The following is a 24,480-nucleotide window of genomic DNA, read 5'->3' on the forward strand; positions in this document are numbered from 1 at the left end:
TCACCTGGGGGGGCACCGCGGCTGGGCTTGGCACACAGGAACCATGCAAGAAGCCCTCATTGCAGAATACCCTTCGGTTCCACCTGTTGGTCAGAGCTGCCCCTGAGCATCTCAGAGCAGAACCTGAACTAACAAGTGGCAGCTCCTGGGCAGGTCTGCGACCCTGGGCTTCACGGTGCGCCGCCTCTCTCCGCCTGTTCTTCCAGAGGCTTCCAGCATGGCGGCCTCTGGCAAGACAGGGCGCAGGGCCCGCGATAAGATTCACCACAAGGCCACCCACGACACCTCAGCCCAACCAGCCACCGGACCAGGGCTACAAGCAGCGACCGGGCCAGTGCTACAGCCACTGGCCAGACCAGCGCAAGCCCAGGCCCGGCTCCCTGCGCGGCGGCCTTCCGTTCCAGGTGGGCGGACGGAGCGCACCGGCTCTAACGCATGGGCTGCAACGCCGGGCGCGGGGGCGCTAATGCACCCATCTCCCCGGCTGCCGGGACAAGAAGAAGATGCAGATACCCCACCCACGCCTCCTCCCCCACCAGCCCCCAACCCCCGGCACCTGCAGCCAGCCATCCGCAGCAATGAAGATTTCAACAAGCTTCTGGAAGACGTGATTTTCCCCAGGGAGGCGTCGTGCCCAGCATCCAGCCTAAGCTGCTGATCAACAAGACCAGCACACCCAGGTGGCAGAAGGTATCCACCAGCGGCAAGAAGTCCTCCCAGACCTCCAAGGAGTACGGAGGGAACCTGCTCCCCGCCACCAGCACCCAGTCCTCCCCTCCTCACCCCTACCCCAACAAAGGCCCTTTAAACCCCTCACCAAAAGACCTTTCAGAATAAATGCATTATTTTTCCATGGGGAGGGGGGAGCCTCTAAGCAAATGAGAAATAAAAGGAAACTTTCTCAACCTAACACAAGGCATCTATGGAAACTATCGGTAACATCATATTTATTTCCTGATGAAAGAACGATTTCTCTCTTATGATTAGAAACAAGATGATATCTGCCCTTATTCTTCCTACTGAAAATTATACTGGAGTTTCTAGTCTGTGCAATCAGATAAGAAAAAGAAATGCAAAGCACCCAGATTAGAGAGGAAGAAGTAAAACTGTTTTCAAACAACACAACTCATTTAGGTAGGTAATCGAACAGAATCTACCAAACAGCTTTTAGAACTAACAAGTGAATTTAATGACATTGCAGCCTAGCTGACAGATGACTTAAGCCCTAGCTCTCGTTTTGTTTGCAACTTCACAATAGACCTTGAGTCACAGCATCCAGTTAGGCCACTCCCAAATTGCCCCACAGAAAATATGAGATGATGAATGTTATTTTAAACCAATACATTTTGGGGCTATTGATTATGCTCCAACAAATAACTAATATAGGCATTGCAAACCTGTTCATTCATTTAACATTTACTATTTACTAACTCTGAGCTAGGCACTGTTCTTGGTGTTAGGGATACAGTGGCCAGAAAAAAATCAGTAGAGTTCCTGATTTCATGGAGCGTATATCTTGATGAGGATGGGAGAGCAGCAAGAGGCAGGCAATAAATGAGTAAACTAATCAGCAATAATGAGCAGTGATAAGTGCTTTGGTAAACTAATATGATGGAGGTGGCAATCATTCCTTTAGGCAGGATTTTCAGGGAAAACCTTTTGAGGAGGTGATATTTAAACTAATGCTTGAATGATGTGAAGATTTGAAGGCAGATTGTCCCAGCCATAGAGTTCAGCAATAACAAAGGCCCAGAGGTAGTACTAAACCCGCCTTGTTCCAGGGCCAGCAAAGTGATGGTGAGGGCCCCATCTTGAGATACAGGGATGAGCAAACTTGGCTTCTGGGTCAAATCCTGCCCAAAGCCTGTTTGGTATAGCCTACAAGCTAAGAATGGCTTTGACACTTATTATGATTTATATCAAGTCGTATTTTGAAAAAAGGAGGAGATGTGATAAAGATTGTATGTAGTCCGAAAAGCCGAAAATATTTACCATATGGTTTTTTACAGAAAAAGTTTACTGGCTCCTATAGTATGTCTTTATTGGTCAGTCTAAAGAATTCATACATAATTTTATTTTTTAACTTTTTATTTCTTCTTTTTATTGTGGAATAGTATTCCATTGTATGGCTGTATCGCTGGGTTTTGGTTTTTGTTTTTCATCCATTACCTAGTGGAAGGACATTTGAATTGTTTCCAGTTTGGGGAGATTATGAATAAGCCACTACAAACATTGAAATACACATATTTTAAGTGTACAGTTCAATGAATTTTGGCAAATGCATACATCCACGTATGGCCAGTCTAATTAAAATGTAGAAGAACATGTTTATAATCCCTGTGAGTTCTCGCCTGTCTTTTCCCAATCTCCTATAACCATTGCTCTGATTTCCATCGCCATAGCTTTCCTTGTCCCAGAAGTTTATACAAATGAAAACATTATAGTATGTGAGGGGAGTTGATATTCCTTTTACCGCCCAAGAACTGAAGGCTTTAAAGAGGGAAATTGGCACAGTCTGATTTCTATTTTAAATTATCTTTTTGGCTACTGTGTGAAGAATGCTGAGTAGACGATAGTGTGCCACTTTAGTATTCTTTTTCTTCCCATCTTCCGGGGGAGGAAATGGCTCGTTAAAATTCCTGGGCAGACCAGAATTTACAGGTCGGCGTCAACCCGGTATCGCCGGGCTGGTTTCAGACTCCCATTCAAGGCACTCGAACTGTTTCTGCGTTCCCGGTTCCGCCCAGCAGGTGGCCCCAGAGCCCGGCTGCTGCCCTGCGCCTCCGAGTCGGCGCGCTGCCGCGGGAGCCCGACGCCGCCGGGCGACTCCTCGCGGCGATTCCGGCGCGTGTGGCGGCGCGCGCCCAGCGGTCTCGGTTTGCGCTGAAGTTGCGGAGCCGCAAGGATCCCCAAGAGTTGTAGCGCCTCGGCTTCGGGCGCACCTCGGGCCGGCGAGCCATCTGTGCCCGCCTCAGACCCTCAGCCGAGGCGACCTGGGCCCGGAGGAGCTGAAGTTGTGTAGGACCCGCGGCCGCTGGAACTTTCTCTGGATAGAGGGTGCGTGCGGGCGCATCCCGTAGGCAGCGCTTTTAGGAGGCTGCCCGCGCGAAAAGGTGGCCCGTTGGGTTAAGAGACGAGGTAAAGGAGAGGGCTTCCGAACTAGGCTTTGGGTTGAAGTAAGGGGAGGTTGGAAAGCAAAGGGGACCGGTGTTGAGCGGCGGGGAACAGACGGAGCAGGCTGCGTAGCTTGGGGCAAGGAAAGCCAAGTTAGCAAGCTTGTTTGGCTGAGGAGTTGCCTAGGGATACGCAGCACTTGACAACCTCTTCTTTCCTCTTCTCCAGCCTCCTCCCAGGTGCTGAGGTCACAACCCCATCCAGTCCTCCTTCCTCCCACCCTCTCTCTCTCCCTCAGCCTGGGGCAACCCGAGGCGCAGAAGGCTGAGAATGAGGCGATAGTGGAGGATGGAGAGATACAGCCTTGGAGACCCGAGGAAAATGAGGCCGACGCCCCTGTTACAGCTGGCGCTGCTTCTTGCCCTGGCCAGGAGCCTGAGGGGGAAAGGCTGTCCGTCTCCGCCCTGCCGGTGCCACCAGGAGGACGACTTCAGAGTCACCTGCAAGGATATCCACCGCATCCCCAGCTTACCGCCCAGCACGCAGACTCTGTGAGTACCTGGGAGAGGAGAGGGTGAGACCCAGCGGCCAAAGGCAGCTCGGAAAGGTGGATGGAAGTGCACACACAGAAAGAGCTTGAGAATAGGCCAAAGGGTGTGGGTGTGCGCGCGTGTCTGCGTGTGTGTGTGTCTACGAAGAATAAAAACTCCATCGACCAAACTTGGGATTACTGACACCCCAGTTATTTATAACACAGATGAAGTTAACAAAACTTTAGTTCAAGACGAAAAGTGAAAATTGTTCTTTCTAAAGAGCTGCTCTTCTGCACTTTGCCTGCTCCCAGCCCTGGCTGAATCTTATTATACCTCAGATGTAAATAATTAAGACTAATAGCAACTCGAGAATTGATCCTTTGGGTGATGAAAATTGAAAAAAAAAAGTGTTTCAACTTCTAGTCTTTCTAGATGGGAGAGGTCTCTTAATTCATCAAGTAGTTGACAAAGTTTAATCAGGGCTCTCTTTAAAATATAATCCTCACTCGGTTTCCATGGGGAATTGGTCCCAGGCCCCCTGTGTATACCACAATACAGGATGCTCGATGTAGTATTTGCATGTCACCTAAGCACATCCTCCTGTGTGCTTTAGATCATCTCTAGATTATTTATAATACCTAATACAATGTAAATGTTATGTAAGTAATTCTAAATACACTGTAACTCTACATAAATCATTGTATATACGGTGTAAATGCTATGTAAATAGTTGCCAGTGTGGGGCAAATTTAAGTTATGCTTTTTGGATGCTTCCAGAATTCCTCACCCCCACCACCCCCCAGGAGTATTTTCAATCCAGGGTTGGCTGAATCCGCAGGTGTGAAACCTTCCCATACAGATGGTCGACTGTATACCCTTTATACTTTGTATGAAGCTAACTTTGTATGAAGTATCTGAGTTAATACTCAAATGTGAACCACCCACTGTTAAAGTGCATCCAAAAATCTCCTTGGGAGTAGGCATGGTAGAGGTAAAAGAGATGAAATTTCATAAAATGCATGTTTTATCTGTGTGTTAAGTGTTACCAAATTAGAAATTTGATGTTAAATAAGTTTTGTGTATATCTTTTCCTTAATAGACATTTAGATCAATGATAACTGAATGGATAATTATAAAAAGACCAAGGGAAGAAGGCTTTCTTGAGTGGTTAAAAATAGAACAGCAAGAAAGAATAGTAAAAACAATCTAGGTTGGTTAAGCCCAGTTAATGTGAGAAAGCACAGGTTATAAAGAAAATGTAGATAAATGGAAAGCAGTGGTGAAGTTGTATGTACGATTTCCTCAGAAATTTAGCTCATAGAAACAGTCAGCAGTAGGTTATGAGTGTTTCACCACAGGTGTGTATTTCTGTGCTGAGATACCTCAGTTTCTTCTCTCACCTGGATTAATTAATACAGTGACCTCCAAGCAGTGCTTCAGTCTCCACGCTGACACCATGGAATAGAATATGTTCTCATCTTCTTGATTAAACCCCTACTTTGACTCCTCGTGGCTCCCATGATAAAACTGTTTTGTACAGCCTACCAGATCCTTTAAGACCTAGCCAAGTCTTTCAGTCTTCAGGGCTCCTTCTCTATCTGACTTTCCATTCCTAATGAACAGAATTCCTGGCATTTTCCCCAAAGTTCTTTACTCCCACAATTGCCTTCCCTCCCACATTTTATTCCCTCTGCCTAAAGCAACTTCTCCCTTTTCTTCAACTGGCTAATGCCTACACCAAGGTCCAGATTAGGGGTCAACTTCTTCAGAAAGCCTCTCCTGACCCATGACCCTTAGGCTGGGTGAGCTATCTTCCCCCACAGCATTCTATGTGTGAACCCTATCCTAGCCCTTACATAGAGTTTTTCTGTAACTTGTTACTTCTCTGAGTGCCTACCCAAGCAGGACAGTTAGCTTCTCTGACACAGGGACCCTGTCATTCAACCCTGGAACTACTTTGGTGCTAAAAAAAAAAAAAAAAAAAGAAGGAAGGAAAGGAAGAAAGGAAGAAAGAAGCTTGTTAAGTGAATGAATGAACAAACAAATATACTGGTCTCAGATTGTCCAGTATGTGATGGGGAGAAAGAAGGCTAGAGACATCACGTCCTCAAAGACTTCAATAAAGGCAGCAGAATTTCAAGAGCCATCCAAGAGAAATGTGGCTCTGACAGTGGAAGAGAAGTTAGGGTCATCCTGTGTATAATTCCGCCAAGCAATGAGGGAGAAGGGAAATGTTGGAGAAAAAGCAGTGGAACAGGAGTCAGGAAACAAGTTCTCTTCATCCCTCTCTCAGGAACTGTGAAATGAGGTGAGATGATTTATTTGGGAGGACCCAAGTTTCCTTTAGGGTAGAAGGAGGGGTTCCATTAAGGTACTTTCTGATGCCTGTGATGCAGTGAGACGAGTCTGAGGGAATCCACTGAATCACAAGGGTAAGAACTGAATTAAGACAGCAGTAGGAGGAACCTGACCTTGAAAACAGTGCAGGGTGGGATGAGGGAGGGCAGGACGAGGGGCTGTTCCGAAGAATGAGAGGAAGAGAAAAGTCGATGAAAGGTGTGGTAAAAGGCTACGCTAATTTCAGCAATGACCACAGCCATGTGCAGAAGTAGCAAAATGATTTTCAGATCTTTGGGGGGCAGTAGAACTCTTTGGTGAGAGGAGAGCTTTTGAGAGAAGTCAGTATGTAAAGCTAACGATCATGCTGTGTTTGTGCCTGTTCTCAGTACTTTACACCAACTCGTCCATTGAATCCTCACAGAATCCAACTGAGTAGATGATTTTATTACTCTCCTCGTATAGATGAGAGAACAGGCACAACAGAAATGAAGCAATTTGCTCACTGTCACACAGCTCATAAGTGGTGGTGCCGGGGTGTGAAATACCACAGAGCTGCACCCTGAAACCCCTGCTCTCAGACGAAAGTGGGTCTCCCCCGACCAGCTTCTGCACAGTATGGCCATGAGCCTTTGGAGAAAGAAGTTTGAAAGCTCGTGATGTCCAGTAAGCCACAGATAACTTTGGGGGCTGTTGGCCTGAGAAATATGCAAGAACTCAGGAAATAGAAGGTTAGGAGGAAAAGAAAACAGGAAGAGAAAGAAGGAGGGAAAGAAGAAAGAGAGGATGTGAGGGAAGGAGGAAAAGAAAGACTATAGCTAAGTTATATCATAGAAGGCGTTCTCTGCTGGAACAAATCAGATCTTTGTCATTAAAAACCTGTTCTCTGTGGTAACCCTCTTTTCCAAATATAGATGCTGTTTAACCACTGCCTAACCATTTTTCAAATTATTCTGGTGCTGAGAGCAATTTTTCCTAGCCCTTCTCTTTTATCCACTAGCGTGATGCTGAAAAGTAAAGAGACTGCCTTTCTTTACCACCCGTACACCTGCCTGGTGGTCTGGTGTATGGGTGGGAGAGACTTATACTGTTTGTGGGTCTCACTGAAACAGTGGTTCTGAATCCTTTTACCCACTCCCCTACCTACAAATGGCATGATACATTCTCAGTATAACAGTGATTCTCACTAGGTGAGAACTGAGGAAGAGCTGGTATCCCTACCCTTCAGTGGAACATTCTAGACTCTTTGATGTACAGGTAGTTTAAAAAAAATGCTCCTCCCAATTGAGAATTACTGATTGAAGGGAACTTAAATAAAGCAAGCAGACTAAAATTAAAATGTTACATTCTGACGTATAATTACAGATCATATTGTCTCAACCCCAAGTATCGCAAGACTGACCCATCACTCTCATTCAGAGAGCTGCCATTTGCTACCTCTGTGTATGAGAGGCCGTTGCTTCTCTGAATGAGGAAATGGATGGGGTTTGACAGCTATTCCGGATTTGTATGGATTCTTCCTCAGGAAAGTGCCACCTTACCTTGCTGTGTCCCTTTGACTTACCTGCTTTTCGTTTTATGATGTTGACAGCCACCGCCTCTACCTGCTCCATCCCCCGTCTCGAGAGTCTAGGGTTTCAGTGGCGTGGTGTTTTGTCTGTCACACACGTGTGTGCCTTCACAATGCTTCTGGAGTTGTTGCACCTGTTGTTTCCAGGTTCCAGATTTTGCTTCGGCGTTTAGTCATTTGCGTGCTGTATCTGGGGCTCTAATTGATGGACTATGCTGGTGTTTTCTAAACTGAAGAGAGTCACTCACCATCTTCAGGGGTTTCACCCTATCTGTGTTCAACCTGTGCTATTATTCACTCAGTATCTTTAGGTTGACTCACTCCTTTGACTAAAGGAATTTTGTTTAGAAAGCTGAAATCACGACTATAAATGAAAAATTAGCATGACTTGCTATAAATAGGAGGTAACCAGACAACCACACACAGTGAAAACACAAATGTAATTATATTCTAGCTCGGGAGTATTGTCTATGAATGCTCTGAGCCTGAGGCTGCCTTCTCTTTATCATAAAGGAAGAGTAATAAGTGTTCAAGAAATATTGAAGAAACACCAATCCACTGTGGTGTCCTTGGTGGTATCAGAAGGACTGAAAGACAGTGGAAAAGGGAATCACTTTCCCACTGTGTGATTCAGTATTATTTAATGCCATGCGGACATTTCACCTAAAATAATCTTATGTGTCTGCAAATCACAGCAGTTCCACACTCAGGGAAATGTGGATGAATTCCATATGTCACAATTATTTTGGTTGCAATCAGTGGTCGTAACCTGAATAACGTTAGGTTCTTGACCTAAAGAGAGGCACTCTGCCCCAGCGCCCACATGCTGCCCAAGCACAGACCAATACTTGATGTCTGATGAAGGCGGCTTCACTTTGTGCTTTCAGGCTCCAAGATCTATTCTCTGTTGCTCTGTGTGAGCTTTGTGTATCACTCAAGGTTTTCGTTGGTAAGTAATGGAAAACCCACTCTGTCTAGCTTAAGGAGGAAAGAAATATTTTGAAAGAATTATATATAATTTACAGAATCATTGTTGAGCCAGGCTTTGAAAATAGGCCCAGGCCCACGGCAGGCAGGATGTTGGAGCCACAGCCAACCATCTGGTTGGAACAACTCCATGGACAATACCGCAGTTATAGCTGCAGGACATCTGTGGTGCTAGGCACCCGGTTATATAGCTGCCTGACTGTCTGTGTGCAAACAGCAGTCATTTCTCAATTGTCCCTGCCTCTTTGAATCAGCAGCCAGAGGGTGATATCCTGTCTGAGAGCATCTGATGGTCTGCTGTAGGTTACCTGCTGAGTCCTAGCTGCTGGGGGGAAGGAGAAGGAGAGGGCCCCCCCCCACTTTTGGTGTCAGTAGTGGGAGATGCAGAACTGTGTCCTTCTAATAGTGCACCAAATGAGGAGTTTCTGTTGAAAGAGAGACCATAGGCCCTCAGCACTGCTTGTCACTTCTTCCATTATGCAAATGGTTATAAAGCGCTGGCTGTATCCTAGACACTGTGTGAAGCTATGGATTTGGTGGAGAACGATGCCAATGTGTTTGTCCCTGTCCTCAGGGATTTCACAGTCTTGTGTGGAAGCTGAATATTCACCAAGTAATCAAGTAAACATATAATTAGAATTCTGTAAGTGTGCTGAGTGTACTTGGGGGGAGAGCTGACTTAAATGGGTTCAGAGAAGGCTTTGAGCTGTACCCTGAACTAGTAGAAGTGGGGCATAAGCAGCTGCATGGGTGGTGGTGGAGGGTAGGGAAGCACTGTTGCAGGAGATGGAGCTGCTCATTTGAAGAGCTTAGAAGAATTCTCACTTAAACAGTGAAGGCCTTGATTTATTCACTTGGGACAAAGACATCGATGCGCAACAAATAATACTATATATTTATAACATGATACAGGTCAAAGTGAATTCTGATGTCTATGGGGCCAACTTTTGTGTACAAAAAAGACTTCTGAGGATAACTGGTTTTAAAAATAAATATTTGATTCATTAAAGCAATAAATGTAAAACCTAGGTTTTTCAGAGTTCTCCATATATTTATTATTTTATTTGTAAATCTAATTAATTGTAAAAATTACTTTAAGGAAGATTTTATAATTTAATAGTATCTTAATAAGTACCTTAATAAGATAATAAATAGTTTAAATGAATACAAATTTAATATATTTTCTTTTAAAGCACTTGAATGTTTGACAAAACTTTCCAAATGCTTAGAATGTGAAGGAAAAGCCCAGCTGGGCTAACAGCTAAGTCACAAATCTAAGTGCAACAAGTGTCGGATTACTGATCTGAGTTCTGGGCTAACTCATAAATCTGAAGTTTAGTGTCAGTCTATTGGGCTAACAAGCTCAGTCACAAATCTAAGTGTGATAAGTGTCGGTTTACTGATATAAGTTCTGCCGGGCTAACTTGTAAATCTAAAGTTTAGTGTCAGTTTACTGGGCTAACAAGCTAACTCGTAACTCCAAGCTAACAAGCTAACTCGTAAATCCAAGCTCAACAAGTGTCAGTAACGTGATCTGTTCCAAATTGATAAGCTCTAGTGTACTGATTCCTCGCTTTTTGTTGTTTGAACCTCATTGGCTAATAGCCCCATACTTGTAATTAACCCTATAAAACCTCATGTGCATGTCTTGGAGGTGCTCAGAGCTTCAGAGCAGAAGCCCCTCTGAGCCCGCCGGCGTAATAAATCTGAGTACTCCAACCCTCCGAGTGGTGATTGTTTCTTGGCTGGCCTGTCATTTCCATAACAAGAACATTCTAGAAAATCTATTAAATTAAACTTTGTAAGTACGGGGAATCCTAAATTTTTAGGCAACCCAATGCTATTTACAGGGAAAGGAGAGTGAAGTGGTTAAGAGCACACTCTCTGGAGTGAGGTCGTCTGGATTGAATGCCTTGCTCTACCATTTCCTAGGTATGCTTTCGGGAATGTAGGGAAGAAAAAAAAAACTCCCCCCCCTACTTTTCTAAGTTCTCAGCTGGGGCCTCTGTAACAAAGAAGAGATTAACAAGCGACAAGCATACGATTTTATGTAATATGAGTTTTACATGACAGGACACAGAGCCTTCCTCAGGAAATGAAGACCCAAGAAGCTATTAAACCCGAGCATCTTTATGCTAGTTTTGACGTAGAGTGGAGTTTGACAGGACAGAAAAGGGTCTGAGCTAAGTCTAATAAAGGAGCAAAGTACAAGTTCTGTTGACTCAGATTCCTCTCGGGGACAGGGACGTTCCCTTCCACCAGGTATAGGGAGGACAGTTCTTACAAGGAGATCGTAAGACCTGCTTTAGGGGAAAGGCAGGAAGTCCTCCCTGCACATGCTGTTTCTGAAATTCGTTGAAGTATTCAACATGCCAAGGTGTTGTAGTTTGCGGTAGCGGGTCCTAAACCCCATCAAGAGCATTGCCTAATTGCTCTGTGCCTTCGCTCCTTCATGTTTATAGGAAAGATAATAGTAGCTGCCCCCACTGGATTGCTGGGAGGTGTGAATGAGCTAATGCTGTTTAAGAATAATTTTCAAAGACAAGTAAAATCATGACTCTTCTGCAGCTGTAAATCAAGCACATTAAAGACTGTATCTAACTCATTAAGGAGGGTATTCATTCCCTAAGGCTACGCTAACAGAGCACCACAAACTGAGTGGCTTACAATAACAGAAATTTATTCTTAACCATTCTGGAAGCAAAAAGTGAAAAATCACAGTGTTAACAGGGCCATGTTCCTCCAGAGGCTCTAGGGAAGAATCCTTCCTGCCTCCTTCAACTTCTGGTGCCTTTGGCAGTCCTTGGTGCTCCTTGGCTTGTAGCTCCAATCTCTGTGTCTTTATTCACATGGCCTTCTCTCTATGGGTCTTTGTCTCTATGTATTCTTTTCTCTTCTTATATTGATCCCAGTCATAGGGTTTAGGGCCCACCCTAATCCAGTATGACCTCAACTAATTAAATCTATAAAGACCCTACTTCCAAATAAGGTCACATTCTGAAGTTCCAGGTGGACATGAATCTGGGGTAGGAGGACACTAGTCAACCCATTACATTGAAGAAACTGGTAAGATGTTGCAATCTGCTTAAAGGGGAATCCACAAAAATCAACACATTTATAGATCAGGACTATTGAAGTGAATATGTTAATGAAGGCAAAACTAACTTTTTTCATGTGTGAAGTGGAAGGAGTCAGTTGAAGCTCTGACAGGATAGAATTTGCGTGTCTACAGACAAAATTATTTTGTATTACTATCAGTTACCTACAATCTACAGAGTGTAAAGTAGCTCTCATAGAATCAGACTCAGAATGTTTGGAAGAATGAGCTCTCAGTCAATGCCTAATTTTCCACTGAAGCATGATTTTCCCCCTACAATATATATGGAATGCTTGGAACACTTACTGGCTCACAGTAAATATTTACAAGAAAACTCAGTAAAAAAAAAAAAAAAAAAAACAACTTAAATCATGGGTTGAGATAAATTACTCAGTTCTACCTTTTAAACTGGTATTGCAAGTCCAATCTATTAGATATTCCATCAGGCCAAGTTTAAATAATACAAATGCTGAATGCTGAAAATACCGAATATGTATTGACTGTTCTTAAACTCAACACAAACGTATTAATACTATAGGTCTGATTTAGATTCTCATTTCTAGTCTCAATTCTAAAATTTACCAGGCTAAAAGACATTTATTCATTAAATGAGTTGGTCTTCCTCCTCTAATGAACTCCAGGTCTTTATGGAATCATATACTGGCTTCCTAGGTTCCTTGTATTTAGGGTTGTCCTATCTTAAAGGAACCTTCTCTTACACTGTTGTCCAGGTATAATTAATGGCATCCCTTTCACTCTCAAAGGTCCCAATTTGGGGGATAAATTGCTCATTAATCTTACTGATAGACCATAATGTCCAGAGGCTCACTGGACATAGTGGGACATTTTGAACCTTGTGTATTTTTACCATAACTGGGAGACAGTAACTTAAAAAGGGGTTGGTCTTTCAATACCACTGCAAAATCTGCAACCCCCAAGATGCAACCCCAACTGAACTTCGTTTATTTTTACTGCTTCAGTTGAATTTTGCATTTCTTTGGTTCTCTTAAGATAGTTAGTGTCTTCCCTTCTGGCTTATTGCAGGAGCTTCCTACAACGCCCTCTGGGCTCCACCCTGGTCCTCCACAGTCAATTCTTCACACAGTAGCCAGAGAGAGCTTTTAAAATGTAGATCAGTTCATGTCCCCCCTTACTAAGGAATTTCCAGCAGTGTTCCTTGTTATCTCAAGATAAAAACCAAAGTCCTTACAGTGGCCCGAAAGCCATTACATGATTCGGATTTTCTTCATTTTTCCAATTCTATTTCCTGGTACTCTCACTCTTAATCCAGCTTTGACTGCATTGGGCTCCTCGCTGTTCTTCACACTTGTCGGGATTTACACATTTGGTCCTTGCCTAGGTCTCAAACATTATTCTCAGACATCACTGTGGTTAATCCTTGCAAGCTCCTTCAAGTTTCTGTTCAAATGTTACCTTCTCAATAAGGCTTTCCTGGTGACTCTTAAATGGAATACTCCTGCTTTAAAAAAATTTTTTAATCCATAGCACTTGTCACCTTCTGATATACTATATACAATTTGCTTGTTTTTATGTTTCTTATTTATGTCTTTCCCCACAAAAATATAATCTCCACCAGGGCAAGATTTTTGTTTTGTTTTGTTTTGTTTTGTTTTGTTGTTTGTTTTATTTGGTTATATATCCCCAGTGCCCAGAAGAGGCCTGGCATATAATTGGTAGTCAACAAATATTTGTTTAATAAATGAGTAAGTGCATACATGAATGTCTCCAGAGGCACTTTAATGTCATCCCATTGAGTTCTTTGCACCCTTTTGTAATTCTTTTCCAACTCCTTTGGTTTTGTTGCCCCGTTAAGGCAGATGGAATTCTGCCTTTGTTTCATATTTTTTCCTGGCTATCTGGGACACTAGTTCTTTAGATACTGAAATGCCATCTGAGGAGGGTACCACATCTCTCATTACTTGCTCACATTACTAGAGACATGTTAAAGAGGTCCTTTGGACAGCCGCCTCCAAGAAGTTGTCTCCCAGTGCTTCCTAATTTTCCCAAGGTGGTACTCTAAGCAAGAGGAAAGTGGAGGAGGGCCCCGGGGTACCTGGGACACCCAGAAGGAAACCAGGACAAGCAAGACATTTGAAGTCTTTGGTTTATTTTTTTTTTTTAATGTAACTTCCAAAAAATTACTAAAATTTTTCATTCTTTTCCATCATGTATTTGTTTTTCATATGGTTTCTTGTAAACCTTCCTGGAGCGTTTCCTTGTACCTTCAGGTTAATGCAATGCTATATTTGAATGTCTTAGTGACTTGATCCACAGAAGTGCCTTGAAGCACTAAAGGCAGGCACTGAAGAAGGCCAGTGAGGAAATAGTTTGGGAGGCAGTGCTGGATGTGATTAAGGGCCCAGCCTCTGATCAGACCAGCTCTGCAGAGGCCAAGCCCATTCAGTCCTGGCCTCAGACACCTGGATCCAGAACGGCTGGTTATTTCTCCTGTATGAACAAATCCTGGCTATCCTGGGGTCTGTCTTCTTACAGCAGCTCTGTAAAGTAGTAGACGTAGAAAACAAATTCACAATACTTAAAATGTGTTGTTAAATGAGTGAATTTTATCTGAATTTATCAATGAGTTGAAATGTTTTTTTCCCTGCAGAGCTAAGAAATCTGATTATTTTATGTTTCTTGTTTGAACAAAGTATGTTTGTTACCCTTCAGATTAAGATTTATTAGCCAGAGGTTCATAGGCTTCCTGGGGGCTATGATTGTCCTCCTGGAAATCTTGATAATGTGAAAATTTGTATATAAGTACATCAGTGCATTGCTGAGAGTCTCCAACTTTTCTCAGATTTTCAGAGGTGTCCTTGACCTCTAAAGAGTTAGGAAATTCTGTTTTGGCATAATTTGGCATTTTTGTGTGACTACAAGTATACGTTTGATATTAACTATAACTATTATAAATATTTTTATTTTACTACAAAGAATGCTAAACCGTATTTTTTTTAAACCTTCCTGACCTTTAAATGTGATATTTTTTTTCTCCTGAATGTATAATTACGGTTACTTTTTTTCTGCCTCACACTTAGCCTGTTCTTTTGAATGGCTCTTCACACAGAAGTTCACTGAATGTGTCTATTATTCAAGTCAGTAGTTTAAAAACAGATTTTACAAGTGTCTAGTGCCTCATATCTGACATTAAATCCTCCACACTGACCTCGTTTCCATTTTCACGGAAGCTCTGCAGTCTGCTTCATTACTCTTTGGCCTTCCAATTACTGCAATTAAAAATAATTGAAGAAAATTTAAGTATGGGCAAAATAGTCCCATTTGTCCAGAGCTACAAGTTGGGTTTTAAAGGGTTCAATTTAGATGTCAGAGATTACTTCCTTTGCTTCATTTCTGTATGAATCCTTAAGAACATTTGGAGTGTTTAGAAATGTTCAAAACAAATTCTTTTCCTAAAATTACAGAGCAGGTATTTGTGATTTTTAAAGCATCTTGTAAATGTTATTCTCTTACATGTAGTGACATTGAAATATGCCCTAGATTTTTTACCATTGGACTATTTTACCATTAGAATAATCCAGAAATACAAATATTTCACCATCATCTTAACTAAACTTCCCACACCCCTTTTGCACCTGGAAAGAGCTCCCTGTGTCCCAGTTTTTCTTTTAAAAACACAATCTCTCTATTTATATGATACATGAAGCTTTTGGATTACATTTTGCAAGCATTAGCTTAATTTTACCCACACCCGAGTGTTATCATAATTACTCAACTCCAGTTAGGGGATTGAAATTATCTCTTCTTATTGCCAGGTACTGTTACTTTATATTATGTTATTTCTATCTTTCTGTGAGCTGTGAAACTGGAAGGCTAACTTTGGGGAAAGGATCTGTGCATGAGATTAAATAGGCTCTAAAGGGTGGGTGTAAATGAGGGGCTCTCCAGTAGCAGTCTTCAGTGGGCTGGCTGACTGCTCTGTTTCCTTCTCAGCACCCTTTTCAGTTAGTTCTGGCTTCATGGCCGTGGTCCAAAGATTTGGGATGACCAGCAATCTTACCTCTAGATAGGTGGCATGTTAATCTAGTTAATTTTTCTTCCTTCCTTCCTTTCTTGTTTCTTTTTTCAATAAACATTCATTAATCACCTGTTATATACAAGTACTATTCTTGGCATTGGAGATATATGATAAATGACCTCCTTGACCTTACATTCTAGCAGAAAAAAAATAGCCACTGAAAATAAATTAAGAAATAAGTAAGGAAAACATGTAGAATGTCAGATGGTGGTAAGTACAATGGAGTGAAGTAAAGGAAGTGGGGGAGATGCTGGAAGTTGCATTTTAAATGGTCAGAGGTGGCCCTACTGAGAAGGTGACATTTGAATAAAGACCTGAAGGGCCTAAAAGAAACTAAGCCAGGCTGATATCTGGGGTGGGGGGAATCTGAATAAATGCAAAGACCCAGAGTCAAGGAGGACATGAGAAGAACACGCATAGTATGTTTAAGATGTAACAGGGAGAGAAATGTAGCTGAAGCAGAGAGGGTTCTAGAAAACAAGGTCAGAACAGTTATGGGGGACAGAGCATCTTGTACTGTGTAGATCATTGTAAGGCATTAAATATACGTGTAAAAAATAAATCTTTATTTGTTTTGTTCATCTTTCCGAATGAGATAAGAAGCTAGTAAGGATTTTGACCCTCCAGCCTCAAAATTGCATGAACTGCTTGACATTTTACTGGGATCACCCTGGCTATCGTGTTTATTAATGAAGTGAGAAGCAACAATGGCTTGAACCAGCTTAATAGCAGGGAAGGTGCTGAGAAATAGTGCATTCTGGATTTATGTTGAAGGCAAAGGCAATGGGATTTTCTAGCAGATCATGTGGAGTCTGAGTGAAAAAGAGAAATTGATGATGTCTTAGCCTGGATTCTCCAGGAAGGAGAGCCTGTGGGAGAATTCTTTCTGGGGAGTATGATTCTAGGGAGCAGAATGATGGAATGGGGAAGGGAAGCAGGGAGGGAGGGAGAGTTTGCTGCTGCTCCAAGGAGATGGTTGCTGATCCCATGGGACTACCTGAGAATTCAGACAATAAGCATCTCAGGATCCTTGTTCTAGGAGGGAGGAAAGGGAAACTTTCATCCATTAATTCTTATCCCCTGTAGGTCAAGGTGTTAATGCACCAACCTTCAAGGTTTTTTTGTGTGCATGAATGATAACAAAGTTTCTAGATATTAACAGAAAAGCCCGAGGGTGGAAGGTGAGAGGGGTGTGATACAGGGCTGAGTCGCAGCACTGTCAGCTTGCACCTGGGTGAAGCTAGTTGGCTTCTGCATGAACTGGTGGCTACAGCACAGCTAAAATAGGAGATCCTCTCACATAAGGCTGAGAGGATCTCAAGTGATGTATAAGACATTTCCAGTGTGGTTCAGTCTTTGTACCACTCAGATCTTCCCAAGCTTTCCATTATAATTGGCCCCCATACTAAAATGTGGGACCTTCAGATTTGTACAAACAAGATGCCCTTACTTCTTTCCTGAGAGAGAGGAGTATATAAGTCCAGTCTGCTACAGAGCCTCCTTCAAGATGCAATCCTTGCAAAGACATAATGCAAGAGAGTTTGTAAAATGAGCTACAGCCTGCCCTGTTGTGGTTGATCCCAAGTTTGTAATTGATAGTCATCATCTCTTGGCAACTCCAATTCCAGTTTTCTCTCACCCAGGGCCAGCACTTTGACTGCCCAGGGTGATTGCCTGGTAGAAGGACCCAGACTTGCACCTTTGAGGGTTCTGCACCCTTAGTTTTCTTGTTGCCCCATGTTTTCACTCACCATTATCACTGGCCACAGAAGAACCATGATATGTCACAGTGAATCCCTGGACTCTAGACATACTCCTCACAGCTGCTAATGTGATGGGTAGTGGTCACCCTGGCTTCTCATGGTTCTGTTATTCCCAGAGGTAGAGAAACTCCTTTATTTGCCTATTTATCCACTGGTATGAGGAGTGCAAATGGCCAGGTGGTCATTCAAGCATCAGGCCCCCTGTGTTTTATTTGGTAGAAGTAATCTTTCCTTCCAGGGACTAAGACCTCTAATCTGGCAGGAATAGAGAAGTTCAAATTCTGAAAGCAGGTCACTGCAGTGATGGTACAGGGGTCAATCATGCCACCACCCGTAGGTCCTGAGACCCATGAATTCTAGCTATAGAAACATAATAGCATAGATTTTGAGTATTGGTTCAGCATGTATGCTTCATTAGGTCAAATCCCCAACCATGCGGGCCTTTATCCCCAAGTTGGAACCTTAGATGAGCCTTCAGTGGGTCAGTCCACTGTTCTATAGGGAGTCTGCTTCTGCAGGATGGGGCACACGGTCGGACTAGTGGATATGGTGGTCATGTGCCTTTTGTTGTGTCCTCTCTGCCATGAAATATGTCTCTTGGTTGAGTATTATGTTGTTGCAGTGTTGTACAAAGTTGGTTGTTGCAGTATTATGTGGGATTTCATGCTGGTAGATCAAGCCCTTGAACAGTGGCTCTGTTGGAGGCGTTGAGGTCAGGGAAAGCAAGCTCAAATTCAAAATAGCAGTTCCTTTTAAAATGAATCACTACTTTCCACAGGGTGGAAAGAGTCCAATGTAACCAGACTTCCACCAAATGGCTAACTGTTCTCTGAGGAAAGTTGCCTTATCAAGGGTGCAGCATAGCTATCTACTTTTGGCAGGTTGGGTACTCACAAAGGCAGTATGTTTGATGACGACTAGCTTTGATGAAAGGAACGCATGCTTGGCTTCAATCCCTGTCACCATGGTCATTACATTCATGTCCTGTGCACCAGCATGGTTTGATTTCCACAGAACGAGCCATCTCGTCCACCTGGTTGTTGAGAATCACCTCTATGGTGGCGTTGTAGAAGTTTCCTTAGGGCGATCCAGCCTCCCTTTCAATCAGTGGAGTCCTGGTTTCAGAGATATTAAAGTGTTGTTATTGATTTTTTAATTTTAAATTGGTGAAATAGAGTCACTCTTGATGTAGTTCAAACATATTACTAGAGAGAAGATTTTGCTATAATGTTAATTTTTAGGTTTCAGTTAATGCCTTGATGCCAGAAAACTTAAGTATAAACTATAATTACAAAAACATCTAGTTCTTCAGAGTGTTTGGATTTCTGAAAATTGCTATGATTTTTATCTACTGTGATTTATTAATTCAAGTTACTTTTATTACATCATAAGAGTTCAAGCTATTAATATGAATTAAATGGGTTTTGTGTACTGCCTTAAAAAGCCTGTCCCTGTTACGTTGTTTTCTTTTGTTTAATTATGTTTTGCATGTTAGCTCTATGTCCCGCCCCATGTTATGTGTTTTCACGTATAATAGCTAACTTAGGACTCACAGTAGCTCTTTGAGGTCAGTGTTTGACTCCACTTTAGGTGAGGAATCTTAGACCCAAAAGTGTCGCCTCTCTTATCTTTTATGTCACAACCAGTAAGTGAAAGAGTATTCAAACTCTAAATCCAAGACTCTCTCTACTGTTCTGTAGCTATCTTCCTAAATCTGGCCCTTTCCCTCCACTCCCCTCCCCCCGACACCTCTCAATTCATACAATGTACCATATGGTGGTATTTAGTATTCATAATGTTGTCCAATCATCACCTCTAGTTCCAAACTATTTTCCTCATCTCTAAAGGAGATCCTGTACTAATTAACCAGTTATGTCTTATCCCCCCCCCACCATAGCCCCTGACAACCATTAATCTGCTTTCTTTCTCTATGAATTTACCTATTCTAGATATTTTATATAAATGAAATCATACAACATATGACCTTTGTGCCTGGCTTCTTTACTTAGCATAATGTTTTTGCTTTTCGTCCGCATTGTAGGGATAGAAGGAGTGTGAGCGATCAGCAAGTTGTCCCATGGGAAAACAGATGTAAAAGGCCAGGGTTTGTTTACTTCCAGGATTCTTCAGGCAGTTTTATTTCTAACACACCGATGTTGAGAGCAGCCCGACTCCTTGTCTAAATGCCTTACGCCTTAGATACGATAATCTGAACACCAAAAATGTCCACACTTACTTTCAGAGGCTTAGAGTTACGAAACTACTTTCCCATGTCAAAAGGTTTTCAGAATACCTGTCTTGTGCGGGAGAGTGTTTCTAGCCAGCTGGCTGAAGAACACCATGCTCTTATCCCTTCTGGATCCACGGCAATCTGAGTCAACATTTCTACAAAGAGGTGACTCAACAGCAATGCATTAGCCGTTAGCCATAACTCTTACCCTTTTAAGAGCCAATATTTACGCAAAGAACTTTTCGTTGTTATAGGGAAACTGCAGGACTCAAACAATATCTGATTTGTAATGGTATTTCTTATAATAGTATTTTCTATCTCCATTAAATTTTTTAACCAATGTGCCAATAAAGAAAATGTGCTAAGAATAAAAAAAAGTTAAATGAAAGCAGTAGATTTTTCTTCCCTTTATGTTTACTGGAGCTTACTTCTCAGCTGTTTCTTCCCAATGCTCTCTGGACTTGGAGGCAGAAGATACGTGGTCAAATTCTAGCTCTCTACCAACTCACTGTGCAGGAGACTCTATTTGCTCAACTCATAGGATGAACAAACTAGTAAGATGTGGTTATGACAATCACATGAGGTGGTGCTAGTAGCATGTATATGAGATACCTGGTAAATCAGAATAAAGCCTCGATCACAGGTTAACTATTATTACTAATGCGGTAGTGGGTCTGAGAGCCTGTGAGATCTGGCCTGATTCAACCCTCGATGTGAGCATGATATCGGCATGCGGAGGGCAAGCTACCATGCAGGAACCATTCAGCAGCTGTTTGGCTGGAGGGTTGTGCAGCTTTATTAGGAAGAGAAAACACTTGTCTGCTGTGCAAATGGGACATTGTAAAGATTTTCAGGATTTTTTAAATCTTCTTCTAGAGATGCTCATCTGCAGGTTGTTACTGTTTGGAGGGTAAAGTGACCAAAATTCTAGCTGGGAGGGTCTCTGTCCCAAAAAGGCCGTAAATCTGTGAGAAGGATTTGTCTGTTCTGTGTCAGAGTTTGGCTGAAAAGCCTGTTAGTATTTCCAGACTCTCCAGATGCCCCTATTTAATGCTTGGCTGGCCTTCTTATGTAGCATAACCAAGTTGCCATTTCACAACCATCCTCAGTCCCTGGAATCTAAAAACAATAAAGCCAGAAGCTCTGAAGTGTGCTCTGTGAAACATGAGAGAATCTATTAAAGTTCTGTCTGATCCAGGTCTGTGTGACAATAGACATTCTAATGTACTTACAAAGAATTTCTTTTACTCTTAAGAAACCTGGCACTTTATAGAAAGTATGTTATCTCATGACCAAAAAAAAGAGAAAAAAACAGGGTGACTTGGAGAGGCTCTGCTTTCTTTTTATATTGTACCCAGTATCTTAATTTTCAGTAGCAGCAAAGTAGGGAGGGAAAGTAACATGGTTAAAGCTATGACAGCTAAAAGGCACAGTGAGGAGTGAGGATGGAAGTTTCCCGAGCAATAAGGAAATTATTTTATGACTTGTGACAGGACTGTTTATATAGTAAGAGTGGTGAATGAAAATGGAGATCGTAAGTCAGGAGATCTTCAGTAAGTTATGAACATTTTAGCAAGGTTGTTAATCTTGCTGTGTCTCACCTTTTGTTATCTGTTAAATGAAAACCATGGGATGGCTCTGTCCTGCCTTAGAGAACTATTGGGAAGATCAAGGAAGTGATTGTCCAAGTGTACAAGGGAGTCCTCATTTTTTAGGGACAATCTTTCTCATTCAGCAGAGTAAAAAATATTGGGAGTATGTTTTATCAAATATTTTGGGGAACATAGATTTATCATATAGGGATTTGGAGGGAGCTAGGCTGTAAAAACAAAGAAACAAACAAATACTTGATTTGAAAGCATCCACACCCAGTTTCAAACTCTTGCCATGGTTTATGAAGCCTGTGTGATCTGTCCCTGCTTCTCTTTTCAGGCAGATCTTTTAAGCAGTTTCCCTCCACTTCCGTCACTGCTCTTATTTCAGACACTTTTCATCATTTTTATATTCTAAATTGTATATGCATTCTGCTACTTTTATACATTTTTGCACAGGCTATTCCTTCTCACTGGAACACTCTTTATCTCTACTCCTTTTTCATCTGGTTAACTCTTTGCTTTTTAAAATTATAATAAAATTTTCATATGTAAATGTACCAAAAAAATAGCAATGCAGATAGCTATGTATTATCATCAAGATTAACCAGAAGTTAACTTTTGGTCTTATTTGCTTCAGCTCTCTCTTTTATGTTTTAAATAAATAAAATGTTATAGAAACAGCTAAAGCTTTACCGCTATCCTGTCTTTTCCTTCCGTCCCCACCTTTAGGTCAAGATACAGTTCTGTTGTCTTTTGCCTTCTGTTATTGCTGGTAAGAAATCTACCATCACTCTGACTGTCCTTCTTTTGATAATTCCTTCGTCTTTGACTTTTATTTACTTTTAAGGTCTCTTTGTCTTTGATGTTGATGTTTTACTATAACGTGTATTATTTAATTTTCATTTATCCTGTTTTGAACTTATTGTCTTAATCTTTATCTGCTTTTCAGTGTATTTGTTTAGTTAGGTAAAATATGCACATGGTAAAACTTAAACGACACTAATGGGAAATTGCGAAAATGTAAGTCATTCTCCACCCTTCCCCTTAAGTTCCCTAAATTCTCTCCCCTAAGGCAACCACTGTTCACAGTTTCTTGAGGATCCAACCAGACCCAAAAGTCCATATTTTTAATACATGTTTCAACTAATTTTGATACAGTCGTCCACCAGGCTGGGGGGACCTGTGACTCTCATCCTTCTTGAAATTGTTTCTTCCCTTGACATCCTTTATGCTGATTGTCCAAAGTCTCTGATAAAGTCTGTCTTCTTGACTCTCGCTTCTTGCTTCCTCTGACAGGTAAGTGTGGGCATTCCCTAAGGTGTTCTCCTTGACCTTCCTTTCTGTCTCTGTCTTCTTCCCTGCCAATCCCTTCCAGACCCGTGCTTTATTCAGAGAATACACTCATATTTCAGGCTCTCACTCCGACATTTTAACCTCATCACAGACCATTGTTTTTTTCTACTTTTTAGACATTTCTGCCTGGGTGTCTAGAAGGACCTTAAATTCAGCATCAAAAACCAACTCCTTTTCCTATCAACAAAACTGTTCACCCATCTCTCTTTCCTGCTGTCTTTACAGCCTCGCATCATCACTGACTCTTCTGCCTCTTCAGTGTTACTGTACCTCTGAAATGTCTCAGTCACTCAGTGCACTGCAGCTTTATTTTTGTTACGGAATTCTGGACACCACTTTCTTTTTTTTTTTAGTAGAGGAAATAATTAGGTTTATTTATGTATTTATTTATTTTTAAATGGAAGTACTAGGGATTGAACCCAGGACCTTGTGCATGCTAGGCACACACTCTACCACTGGGCTGTACCCTCCCCGGCACACCACTTTCACTTGTGGTTCCCATGCCCCTGCCTGTTGCTCATCAGCCTCTTGAAGACAAGGTCTGTATCTTCTTCATTTCTGTGCCCTCAGCACCTTGCTCTCTCTCTGGCACATAGTGAGTGTTCTATAGGTATGTTGAGTCCATGGATACAGGAAAAAGCTCAAACTTAACTTGGCAGTTGAGATCTTCCATTTTTCTGATTTACCAATTTCTTTGAAGCAAGGGGTAGGTACCCACTTACCCCTTGCTTCAACCAAACTGAACTAGTCGCTACTCTCCTGCATGTACATTATATATTTTGTGTAATTCCTTTGTATATGATTCTCCTGTTTGAAATACTTGTTGGCCCCCAAACTGCTTATCAAAACCCTACAGATCCTACAAGTTCCAATGCCTCATTTTCCACAGACATTTCCCAAATCTCTAGAGCCCTGGGTTCCCACAGCATTTGGAGTCAGAGAATGCACCTGTCAAATGTATAAAGTCACAGGATTTTAGATGTGGAGAAGACTTTTCAGGTTATCTAAGGCAAGCCTGTATTACTAAGAGAACAGAGACCCAGAAGGATAAATGTTTTGCTTAGGCCAGTGAGCCAGAGCCAGACTTAGAAGGCAACTCTCCTGAATCCCTGCTTCAGAGCTATGCTACCTGTGCAATTATTTTATCTTCTCTTCTAGACTGCTGGCGCCTAAGGTCAGGAATTGAATTTTATTCAATTGTGCTTCCCTTATAATATCTAATCAAGTACCTTGCATATAGCAAGTTCACAAAATTATCCTGGAATGAAATGAACTTTAATGTACTGGTTAATTGATATTTGTAACTAATAGCCATCTTGTCCTAGATTCCCTAGAAAACAGAGTCTGAGGCAGAGGTCACTTGCCAATGTGAGAGTGAGGAAAAAGGGACATAAGGCCCGGAGGGCTGGGAAGCAATGCTCTGGCTGCTGCTTCCTCCCCAGTGAATCAGGAAAACTCTGCAGGTAGTGGGGCAAGTGCTTCTGCACCACTCCGTGGGGGATCTGTGGACCGGCTCCGTGGAAAACCCATGTTGTAGGGCAGTTCATAAGAAGACACTTACCCACTCCCTCCCACCTCTTGTTTCCCATTGATCGAAGTCATTCCTCTGCACTTGGAGTTGTGTCATCTGGCCTGTCTGATGGCTCCTTAGAAAGCCAGATTCCATGCCCTATTAGAAATCTTCTCATTTGAGTCCAGAATAAAAGAGGATGTACATAAGATGTGTCCAGTAAAATGTCCCTAACCTAATCCTGTGATTGTTCCTGCATTCGTTTCTGAAGTGTGTTAATGCTAGAAACGAAGGATGGGTGGCAGTTTTCTTTAAGAGAGAGCATTGAAACAGG

The 24,480-nt window shown here is 42.1% G+C and overlaps 1 protein-coding gene and 1 long non-coding RNA gene across 3 annotated transcripts in view; one reads left to right on the forward strand and one right to left on the reverse strand.

Annotated features, from left to right (window-relative positions):
- Window positions 1-3,342: 3,342 nt before the first annotated feature.
- TSHR (thyroid stimulating hormone receptor) overlaps window positions 3,343-24,480 on the forward strand; it is a 127,356-nt gene continuing 106,218 nt past the window's right edge. Inside the window, exon 1 of one of the 2 annotated variants that reach the window (XM_006206127.4) lies at window positions 3,343-3,665. In XM_006206127.4, the coding sequence (XP_006206189.1) occupies window positions 3,463-3,665 (203 nt within the window). In that variant the 5' untranslated portion in view covers window positions 3,343-3,462. The remainder of the gene's footprint in view (window positions 3,666-24,480) is intronic. The other variant, XM_072963538.1, reaches the window with a different exon arrangement.
- Window positions 13,849-24,480, reverse strand: part of LOC140697161 (uncharacterized) — a 42,944-nt gene continuing 32,312 nt past the window's right edge. Inside the window, exons 3-5 of the long non-coding RNA XR_012074002.1 lie at window positions 18,353-18,573; window positions 14,826-14,886; window positions 13,849-14,157 (exon numbers count right to left, since the gene is read on the reverse strand). This is a non-coding gene — a long non-coding RNA (uncharacterized lncRNA). The remainder of the gene's footprint in view (window positions 14,158-14,825; window positions 14,887-18,352; window positions 18,574-24,480) is intronic.

The sequence above is a fragment of the Vicugna pacos genome, chromosome 6, assembly GCF_048564905.1.
Source record: "Vicugna pacos chromosome 6, VicPac4, whole genome shotgun sequence".
Taxonomy (NCBI): domain Eukaryota; kingdom Metazoa; phylum Chordata; class Mammalia; order Artiodactyla; family Camelidae; genus Vicugna; species Vicugna pacos.